General features: G+C 34.7%; 1 protein-coding gene across 10 annotated transcripts; it reads left to right on the forward strand.

The window, feature by feature from the left end:
• Nucleotides 1–2,414: 2,414 nt before the first annotated feature.
• Nucleotides 2,415–8,214, forward strand: LOC112000265 (plant cysteine oxidase 4). 10 transcript variants are annotated; one of them, XM_024032362.2, is made up of 7 exons: nt 2,415–2,518; nt 2,619–2,795; nt 3,092–3,429; nt 3,564–3,727; nt 3,885–4,032; nt 7,517–7,720; nt 7,815–8,214. In XM_024032362.2, exons 3-7 carry the CDS (start codon nt 3,330–3,332, stop codon nt 7,931–7,933), a joined length of 735 nt encoding a protein of 244 aa, XP_023888130.1. In that variant the 5' UTR covers nt 2,415–2,518; nt 2,619–2,795; nt 3,092–3,329; the 3' UTR covers nt 7,934–8,214. The 10 variants fall into 10 exon arrangements, with proteins under 10 accessions (XP_023888130.1, XP_065628912.1, XP_065628911.1 ...); XM_065772840.1 differs by having other exon boundaries at nt 2,619–2,692; XM_065772839.1 differs by having other exon boundaries at nt 2,490–2,513.
• Nucleotides 8,215–11,367: the final 3,153 nt, after the last annotated feature.

An 11,367-nucleotide genomic window follows, 5' to 3' on the forward strand; every position in this document is an offset into this window, starting at 1 on the left:
TATTCATTTGGTCTATGTCTATTATATCGATTTACCAAAGGGTCACTTAAGAATCTCCTTTGAATTTTCATTTTCATTGAATACAATTGATATGCAATTGTTTAATTTCAACCATATAAGAAACTCAAAAGAAAAATAGTCTATTTTCTGAAACGAATCCTTTATGTAAGTGTAAAGCCTATGAAATGTTATTCATGAAATCAACCCCTACATTGGACTTTGGAGACAAAACTCTAGCAATTTCTATCTCCCTCCTTGGCGCTTTCTCTTTTGTTTACATACCAAGTTGGCTCCTAAACACAGAATAACTTCCTTGAATCTATAGGAGTCGTGTTCATTGTTAGAAATCGTGAAAAGATACAATGGTATGGCATCCTTCTACTGCACACACATGGTTCTAGAAGTTTACCTCAAAACCTAGAGATAAATAGCTCATCTATAGATATGACCTGGGTGAGTGGACATTTCAGTTTTTCTCCATTCAACTTACCTAGACACCTGACAAAATTTTCATTAAATATTTTTTTATCTGCATCTATGCTCGTGGTAGCCAATAAAAGTTTGTGTATTTTCTTGTACTTTGGTTTATCAACATGCTTAAATTAAGTGTAAAAAGGCCAGTATGCACACTTTTTTCATAAACAATTTTAATTGCACAATTAAAAATATCTGGTATTTGGCCTAGCAATGGATACGTAAACAAAATGTTGAAAATATCATAATATTTCTAAATTAATATGCCAACTCACATATGAGCTCATCACAATCTCTAACTTAAATTTTTTGCTATACTAGTTTAGGAATGTTGTGAAATTTTTGTGTCCTAGCATTATTTAAAATAAATTGTTTAGAGTAATGCTACATCCACAACATTTTCACAACAAATTTTGGTTAGTAATCTATTATTGATATGTAAAAAAAGTGATATTAATGATGAACTCAAATTAAAACCAATGACAAATTACTACCTAGGAGCTTCCCCTAATTTTCGTAGCTTTATATATATACCAGTTGTTAACAAAATAAAAGTTTCATGAAAAATTAATTGAGTCTCAAAAGGGTTTTATAGATAATTTGTTACTAGCAATGAGCACAATATAATATAAAAAAGGGTAAAAATCTCTAAAATAAATATAAAAAAATTAGATGAAATATTTGCATATAAACAAGATATTCATTTTAAAAACTTTTTTTTTTGGCATCTAAACAAATAAAAAGAATACATTTTAAGTAAAAAAAAATATTTAATTTAATTTAAATATATAAAATGCCTAAATTTAACATTGTCTTAGATCCCAAAATGCTTTGGGCCACCCTTGGATCATTGGGACCATTACTATCGATGAGAATAAAATGGAGGAGAAAATCATGCTTGGTTAAGACAAAGCTTTTTGGTGCACTCTAGCAAGAAGACATATGTTATCGTAATTCGTACATTGAGAGAGAAAAGATTCGTCAAAGGCAACATCATTTTAATTTTATAAAGAAATTGTAAGCTTGTCAAAAATCAAAACTTCGTACATTGAGAGAGAAAAGATTCGTGAAAGGCAACATCATTTTAATTTTATAAAGAAATTGTAAGCTTGTCAAAAATCAAAACTTATATATATATATATATATTCAAGAAACAATTCAATTTCATAATGTTTAAATATATATCTTTTCTTGCAAAGCAATAGAATTTTAAGCTAACTAGTTAAATTTCTTTAAGGTAAATATTTTAATTTTAATAATAATATAGATAGAAAATAAAAATTTCTTAAAATTCTATCATTTAACAATAATAGATATCAAAATAATGTTAGTCAAGATTTTTAACGTGGAACGTGATAAAGCATAACTATAATCTAATTTTATAGTAAATTGTCTTAAAAATAAAAATAAAAAATAAAAAATTCCACAATACTATTATCCTAAACACTTTTTTTTTTTTTGAGGGGAATTATCCTAACACTTAAACCGTGTTTCAATACAATATAATTAATGATCTTGGGATAGAAATTACTTTCCCTTTTTATGTTTCCCATTTGCCTAACATATGCAGTAATCATACAATCCAACGTCTAATCTCAGCTGACAATAAAAAAAAGGAAAGAAGGAAGAAAAAGTCATTACCAATTAGGATTCAATGAATGTGAATCAAGGTCTAGTCTTTTACTTAAAATAATAATCATGAAGGTTAACCAGGTGGCATGTTTTAAAAGAGTCTTACACGACGCGTATGTGAGATTTGATTTTGTGGTAAAAGTCATTGTATTACTTCACTTAATAGCTAACAAAAGTTAAAACGATTTAAGCAGTGACGCTTTAACGATAATAGCCGCGGCCCAATGAAATGATGAAGAGTTAAAGAATTTTTATTTATTTATTATTAAAAAAGAACCCCACCCCTCTCTCATTGTCTACTCCGCTAAAAAATCAAAACATTGTACATAGTCCGATTAAAAAAATAAACATTGTACATGGTCATTTGGGATGTTGCAAAGCATAAATAAATGATACTATAACAAGAAGTGAGGTCCAGTTCGATTTCGCTGCAACATCCTTAATATTTTTTCCCCAAAAACTTTACAATTTTTCATTAACTTTCTGTCTCACACTCACACTTTCTGTCTCAGGTACTCTCTTCCTCACGTGCGTGCATACATATTTTGTCGTCGATGCTGTCTTAACTTTCCAATTTTTTGAATATGTGAGACTGCGATCTTTTCATTTGGGAATTGATTTCTATCTCTAGTCACTGCCTTTTTACCCTTTTTGATTTTTTTTTCCTCCCAACTCATTATGTAAGAAAGGTATTTCTCTCTCTTCTTTTTTGTAATTCATGTTGTTTTTTATTTTAATTTGATGGGGTTTTGTTTAATTTTGCTGAGTTGTGTATTTTTCGTGTAATTAGACTAGTTTGTACTCTTGGGTTTGATTAATTAATTTGTAATGGACTATTCTGTGTTTGGTTGCTGAGAAATATGAGGAAAGGAAAATATATTTTCACTTTAAGAGTAAAAGAAAAAAAAAATGAGACGATTGGATTAGGTGTGTATACTATTCTGTGAAATTTTCTAATTTGACGCATTTGTTATGTTGATTTAAGCTACCGTGGACAGGGTTGATTAATTACCATGCATATCTATTGCTGTCCCTTGGGTTCACGCAGAGCTGGGTTTTGGAATTGTTGCAAAGAAAGAAAGTTGTTTTTTAATGCTATTCTGTGAAGTGGAGCTAGAGATGGTTGAAAGACACTCGCAAGTTTTGCGGATTGATTATTAGAATTCAGTTACTACTACATTATTCGGATTGGTCTGTTGCTTGATTATTAAGTTCTTCATACCATGCCAGTTGTTCAAAAGCTATATGATGCCTGCAAGGCATCCTTCTCTACTGATGGTCCGATTTCAGAAGATTCTCTCCAAAAAGTTCGTGGTATTTTAGGTGAGAGGCTTTAAGAAATGTCTATGTTTTTGTCTCATTGTACTCATTGGATGTGATTTACTTGCGCTTGGTCAAAATCATTTTGATTTTGAGTACTTCCTTTGTCTTAACACTTTCATATAATGCTGTTCCAGATAATTTGAAGCCCTCTAATGTGGGTCTTGACCAGGAGGCACAATTGGCACGTCAATGGAAAGTTTCCATGAATGTTACCAATGGAAAAAAAGGGCGTAGTGGCAGTCATCAGTACCCACCCCCGATTACATATTTGCACTTGCACGAATGTAACAAATTCTCTGTAAGTAAATTAAATCTCTGTAGGACATCATTTATTTATTGGATTTTCTCTTTGGACTGACTTACACCTTGGTTTCAGTTGAGTGGATTGCATATTTGTAAATTTGCAAAGTTGGATTCATAACATGTACTTGGGAAACTTTTGGACTTCGTTGCAGATAGGAATTTTCTGCATGCCACCGGGCTCTATCATACCACTTCATAATCATCCTGGAATGACTGTGTTGAGCAAGCTTCTTTATGGCTCATTACATGTGAGATCATATGACTGGCTTGATATACCTGGATCTGCCGATCTATCTCAAGGTGCCCCATCTTTGTTGAACTTAGCATATTTCAAGATTACATCATGGGACTGTGATGGTGATTCAGACTGATATTTCAAAATATGCATTTTTTTAATTTAATTTATTTATAACTTTTTAGAATGTCAAAACTTGTATGGTCTTTTATGAAGCAAATAGCAATGGTGGAAACAGAACCTACACAGTCTCAATATGTTTTCTAAATTTAAAAGTGGTTACGGTATTAATATTGATTGGGTATCACCAGTTTGCTAATAGTGTCAGATGATACCAATTAAATATCACTTATTGCACTTTGACAAATCCTAAACATAGTAAAAATATAATAATGGAGAGCTCCTGAATCAGTATCATAATTAAATCCTTATTTATGTCTAATTTCTTTATTTGTAAACTAGTTAGCCTTCAAGCTATCATCAACCATGATCCCTCCCATTCTGCTCCATGGTGCAAAGGTTGCTCAGAACCACTAGCTTGATTGAATCCTTTCTATCCATGTCATCTCCTTCAGGATGATAAGTTTCACATTTTCTCCTTATGACTACACTTCTTTCCCTCTTTTTATTACTTTCTTTTGCATGTTACCTGTCTGTGGTGTGTTCACCAATGTTCAACATGGAGGGAAAATCCTGCTTGGTCTCAACGCTTAGGTAGCTGCTCGGCAGAAAAGAATTAACAGATATGACTGTTTTATTTTATGACCTACTGTTTGCAGTTATTTAAGCTTATCTGTTGCATTTACTTTATTTAATGGCAGTGTTCTGTATTTTGTTAGATTCAGTAAATTATTATTAGATAGTAAAGTTTTAGAAAGGCAGCCCCCTAAACTATAAGAAATACCTTGTCTAAGAAGTTTTGAGTAGCTTCAAGCTTGTGTACACTATATGTCTTTGTTAAGGTCATCAAAGAATGGGAAAGGAGAAGACAGTTTCGGAATAAATGGGGAAAAATTAGAAGAATTAGAATAAAACTTGTATTGTTATTGGATATATTGATATCGGCCAATTCAATTGCTTTTTTTTTTTCTTTTAATCTTCCCTAGCTCTTTCTGCCTAGAAAGGAAGTCACTTCTAAGCATCTTCCATTCCTTTTTGTTGTCATTTTTGTCCAATGTACTAAAATGATACTTGTGTTGGCACTATTGGCGGATATGTACTGGTATTCTTTTTACTGGTAAGTTGCATATGGACTTAGTGGGGTTTTTAATCCACAACCTCACTCTTCCTCATTTTTGTGGGAGGAGGAAGCACCATTTGGATTAGATCTCATTGGCCTGATGTGTATGGTTATGGTATCTAAAGCTCTTTGGAAGCTTTAGTAAAATGAGCCCCAAGTCATAATTTAGGATTCCCTACGCATGACTAAAAATATATTTTGGGGCCTGGACTTTTATTTAGGAGAATTTCTTATTTCCTGAATTTTTTTTGAGCAGAGGACCATGTTATTTCTGGGAAATTGGGTATACCAAGTCTAATTTTTCCATACCTTGGGGGGTGTTAGTGTAATTTACCCTAAATACAAAAACCAAGGGGATATTTACAAAAATATTCTTAATATTTGAAAATATCTCAAAAATATCCTCACTTCTAACTTTGGGGTCTTTTTCTTAAATTTCTTTAGCCAACACCATTCACCTCCCTTCCTTCTCCCTTCATTCCAAACTCTAGAATCTCCCACTCGTCTTGCCTCTACGTTAGTCTCCAGTGCCCCCCACTTCTACATCATTGCAGTCCTTGACTTAGCTTCATAAACCTTGTCAGATCAGATGTCACTAACAAGCCAATAGCCAAGTCAGTGTTGCTGGCATAGGTTATGATGGGCCGTTTAGCACAGTCATGATGATTTATGATCTACTGCTCCTTCTCCACCGCCGCTGTCGAGAGAAGACTTGTTACGGCATTCACCGCTGTATCTTGTGATTTTCTTCCTTGGTCCTTATGTGGTGTGCTTTACCCGTGCTTTGTTACATTGAGATGGGCTTCCCTTCCTTGATCCTTTTTTTTTGTTGTGCCCTCTTTGTCATTCAAGTGAGTCTTTTACTTGTACCTTGTGCTTCGAGTACTTGTACCTCATGCGCTATAATTGATACTTCCATTTTGACTAGGACTCCTAATAATGTTTTGGTTGATTTTCCCGCATGGTTTTTAAGTTTAGATTTATTATGTGTTCTGGTTATTTGATTCAATATTTGAATGGATTCTAATTGAGATTGTGTCATGTTTCTTCTTCTTCTTCTTGAGTTGTAAGTAATTTTGGCGTGCATTTGAAGTATGGGGTTTTCTAAAAAAGTAAGGGGAACAGGATTTCAAAAATTCCCATGGGCTGGGGCATGGGTTCTTTGAATGGTGCAGGGGTGGGGGAATGGGGTCCTGCCAAAAGCCCCCCTCGTTGCCATCTCTAACTACCTTGCCCAATCCTGCACTATTTTTATCCTACCTATACTTAGTAGCATTTTCAACATGTTTACAGCGAACATATTGAGAGCATTATGAAGGTATCTGGAATTAACATGAAAATTCTGGTTTGTTGAAGATTTGACTTTTCAAGCGTGCAAATATCTATTAATTACATTTTCTTTTATGGTAAATATTATCCTGGTAACTGATGGCTGTTCCTCGGTTTTCTAGGTAGAAGTGGATACAACAATATTGATTATTTCATGAAATTTGTGTCATCCCTGAGAAGGGATTACCCACGTGTTGTAGCTTTTAAAAAAATCCAAAAAAATGTATGGCACGATCAATTTCTTACCTCATGATGGTAAACTAAATCAGCTTAACTGTCAAGTCTGAAGAAAATAGCTTGGTTTGTCAAAATATTGCTATTGCTGGCGTTGAAATGGATAATTAATTGGGTATCCTAGATAAATGATGAGTGAAACTAGTAGATTGGATATAACTTACTAGAGGTTTAATAATGCCTTTCTTATCGTCTAGATTCTTCAATGTTTCCCTTTTTTTGTTGAGTAGGGTCTAAGTTAAATTATTGCTCCTTTGATGTTTTTGAGAATAAAAATTTGAAATGGGATGAAATGATTATTAAAGTAGTGACCACTGTATAGTTTATTATATTGGTCAATGTAGTAGAATGAAAGAATAGCAATACTTTGCAAATTATGAACACTGTCCTTATCTTTAAATTAATGATTCATGCTTTGCTTTCCATCTACATTTTCTGTTTTGTGTGCTATGACCATTCCATGCTGAAACCAATCTGTTTGATGCTCTCCAACACTTAAAACTTGTTTATTTAGTTCTTATACTTGCCACCACATGTTTGTTTTCCATGTATTGTATATGTCTTCAGCAGTACTATGTTTGTGTATTTTTTTTCCCCAATCTTATCTTCTTGATTCTTGTTAGGATAAAGGTTTAACTCTTAAAAAGAATGAATTTCCAACCCTTTATTTAATATGAAATTTTTTTTTTTGAAAAAAAAAAAAAAAGAAGAATAAAGAGACTGACTGTATTGGTGGGAATTTTCAGCCAGACCCGCAAAACTTGTTAGAGATTGCGAGATGAGTGCACCTTGTGGTATAACTACTCTTTATCCAAACAGTGGTGGCAATATTCACTGTTTCAAAGCCTCGACTCCCTGTGCACTCTTTGACATTCTTGCACCCCCCTACTCCTCAGAAGATGGAAGGCATTGCTCTTATTTTCGAAAATCCCCCAGGAGAGATCTTCCAGGTATCTTCCCTTTCTCTTGTGTGTGATGAGAAATTTTTTTATTTACTTCTCATTTCGGGAACTAACATTTCTGCTCCTTGTTGGTCTCCTAAAGATATTGCTAAATTATGTGGTATGAAACCATCTGAAGTGGCTTGGTTGGAAGAAATTCAACCTCCTGAAAACTTAGTGGTTCTGAGGGGGGTGTACAGGGGCCCCAATATTAGACGGTGAAAGGGTTTTTGAACCACACGTATCATACATTAGTCAAATTGGTTATGAGGAGCCAATGAGGTGATTGCTGGCACATTAGCTGCTAAACACCATGACAATAATGCTGGAATGCAGGCAACAATGACTGGCATTCCCACTGTGAGGTATTTTATTGTACATACATTTCTCCTGCATTGGCTTGGAAATGAATGCCGACAAAAAATCTTGTACCCAACATACCCTTTGCTATGATTTTTCATTAATTGTAATAAGCAGTGTTCAGATATTATTTCTTGCTTCAAGATCTTGACTGCACAGAAAAGTTCTGTTTGAGTTCCATTTCAGTTTGGGGAAGCGTTGTTGCTTGCATGTTTTGTTTGATTTCTGCTCTTAGTCCAACTTGTATCTGGTTTTCTGTCTGTGAATATTATTCTCAACTACAATTCAAAATTCCAGTCTTGAGGTCCCTTGTGTCGTCATTCAGAAAGGCTGTGTCATGGCTTGTTTGGATGTATCCCTTTTTTGTAAAGTCGTTTCTATGGATGACTAGGTTTCATGAGGAAACAGCCAAGTGCTAACAGAAACATGGTGAAACAAAAGACTGACTTCGTCCATATTTCCTATCTCAAGTGGTACTTATTCCTCTTGTAAAAGTAAAAAAGAGATAGAGGTTGAGATTATTTAAACCTCAATTTTCTTATTACTTTTTTTTTGATAATTTGATAGTCACAATAGGAGAGGAGATTTGATTCACGGTTTTCCTTATAGAGGAGGTAATATCACTAAACTACTCATGAAAATGGTCAATAATTATACCAATTAAATACAAAAGCAACTAACTCCTGTCCAAATTTCTGAAAATGAAGAATGCTCTGCAAGTTAGTTCACGTGAACTAACTTGCAGAGCAAGTAATCTAGTTGAGATAAGAGAGTGGACCAACAAAAGAAGTTAGGCTATATTCCAAAGGCCCCCCATATAAAGGTTTCAGCTAAAGCAATCAGCAAAAATGCCATAAAATTAGGCATAGCCGTTGATTTAGAAACTACGGAAAAAAAAAGGGCAATGAAGCTGAGAGACCTTAATTGTTTCTATTACTAAATTTTGCTTAAGATCTCAAGATAAACGGTAAACCATATCATAATCTTGGAAAGCTAAAACGATAATTAACTACTAGGCCCCATCGTATTGTATACACAATCTACTCATTCCTAGTCTTCATTATCGATTTCTTGTTGGGCCAGGTTCATATCTCAGTTATGAATTGCATGGTGTAGATCGTTTTCAAATTATAATGACATGCAGTATTCTACCGAGAACATACGCTACCACCCTACCCTCGTTTGCAAGTTAGAATACAATTTACGAAGATCCTGAGGTTGGCGTGTATGGTTAAAAAAAAAGAACATGTTCAAATTTATTCGCTAAGAAAGAATCAAGTATATACTCACTAGGACAGAATAAAGGGGTCATACTGTATTGAGAAGCAGTAAAAGTTGATAAACATACACCCTTTTAATTGAATCCAACTGCCAAAAATTGTATTGAATAGTAGTAAAAGTTGATAAACAAATACCCATTTAACTAAATGTTATGCAACTACCAAAAAATGCTAATTGGCTACAAGAAAGAACTCAATCTTAACTAATGCGCTTGGACACTGGTTAACTTGACCCAAGCAAGAATTAGCAATGCTATGCTATAAACACAAAATTTTAAAGTTTTCTTTCACATTCATATGGCTATTATCACTTATATTATATATATATATATATATATTGTAATAAATAAAAAATTGTCATTAACTTATTGAAAATGAAAACCAGAAAACAAGTATTTGCAACTTGGGCTTCAGCAGTCAATTCTGTCTCTCTCTAGCAATCTCTCTTTCTCCCTCTCTCAAAGATAGCATAAGGTGCCTATGTTTGCGGACTTCATAGATATAAAGAGATAGATTCTGTCTTATACTTATTGTTTTCATATACATTTTCGATTATTTTATTCTCTTTTTTATATGTAATCTTGCAATAAAACAAATATTTTATTGATGGTTTCGGATCTAACTTAGTGAGACACGTGGTTCTCGCGCACTCGGAACAAAACCTGCACAGCAAGAAAAAGAAAGACCTTCTGAGGGAGCACCGGTGTAGTGCCGGCCAAATACCCTCCAAAGGTCAAGTTAGAATCTCTTACGACTCCAGAGTGCTAGAGAGGGTTAATTATGTGTACCTCGATTTGTGAGGGTATTGGGGTTTTATAGTAGTCGAATGTTGATCTCTTTTCCTTGGAGTTGAAGTCATTTCCTTATAGGAATCTTCTTGAGAAGTCCTAAACGTGATGGACAAGTCTTTTCCTTATAGATAAGATCTTCATTAATGCACGTAGCTTCCAGAATCCTCTTTGCGCTAGGATTCTATTTACCTTAAGACTCTATGGTGTGTGCCGCAAGTATTCCCATCTAGGGTTTCTGTCTGAAACGTGGCCAATTAATCCGTCTATGTTGTGTCCGTTCATGATGGATCCATCCTTAACAGGTTTTGCACATAATGGACCCGTCCTTCTTCGGCCCATGGATGAAGAATCATCCGGCCCACTTCACTGGGATCCGTCTACCTATATTTTTCCTCTTTAGTTGCCCCCTCACCCCATGGGTTCGTCATCTTTGAGTAAAAGGACCTGTGGGGTGACAATTCAAGACTAGAATGACAATTCAAAATCCCGTGGGTCGACGGCTTTAATATAAAACTTCGTGAACTATGCTCGTATCCTGATAGGTTGTCCGGAACACATTTATGACTTATGACGCGTGTCACTCTTCTACTGGTTGTTGTCTCAGATTGAAGCGTCGCTTTGTCTTCCTTGCACTTCTTCTATAAATATCGCTCCCTTCTCCTCTTATTTCTCTACTTTCCGTAGAAACATATTGTCAAAGCACGTCTGTCATAATTGTCAAAGACCAGTCCGTCCAGTTCCTGCATCTGTTGTCAACACCTTCATCCATTCATTCTTTAACTCGGTAAGTAAATTTTTTTTCGTCTTCTTTTTAATTCTCATTTACCTTATGGTACTCTTTATTGTCCTTTAGACTTTATGCCTCCGTCACCCTTTCGAAAACCCGTTAGAGTCTTAGGTTTTGTCGTTACGTGTAGGCAATGTCTAGTGCGTCAAGTAACCAGTCAGTCTTTCGTGACGAGGTGGACTACGAAGAGGAATACCCGTTAGGTCACAAAGACCAAGACGACTTGAGCGAGGAGAGGAGTCCATCTGCATCTTCCCTGTCCTCAACAAATGAGGATATGGAGATGGCCAAGCCAGAGGAGGGTTTTGATGACGGTGAAGACCAAAAAGTTAAGTTTGTCATGAGTGCTGATGGACTTAGGGAGTTCATCGTGCTACCAGAGTGGATGGTGAAAGCTTTTACGTCCACCATCAAGGAGTCACATTTCAATAATCTTAG

The sequence above is a fragment of the Quercus suber genome, unplaced genomic scaffold, assembly GCF_002906115.3.
Source record: "Quercus suber isolate HL8 unplaced genomic scaffold, Cork oak 2.0 scaffold_65, whole genome shotgun sequence".
Taxonomy (NCBI): Eukaryota; Viridiplantae; Streptophyta; class Magnoliopsida; order Fagales; family Fagaceae; genus Quercus; species Quercus suber.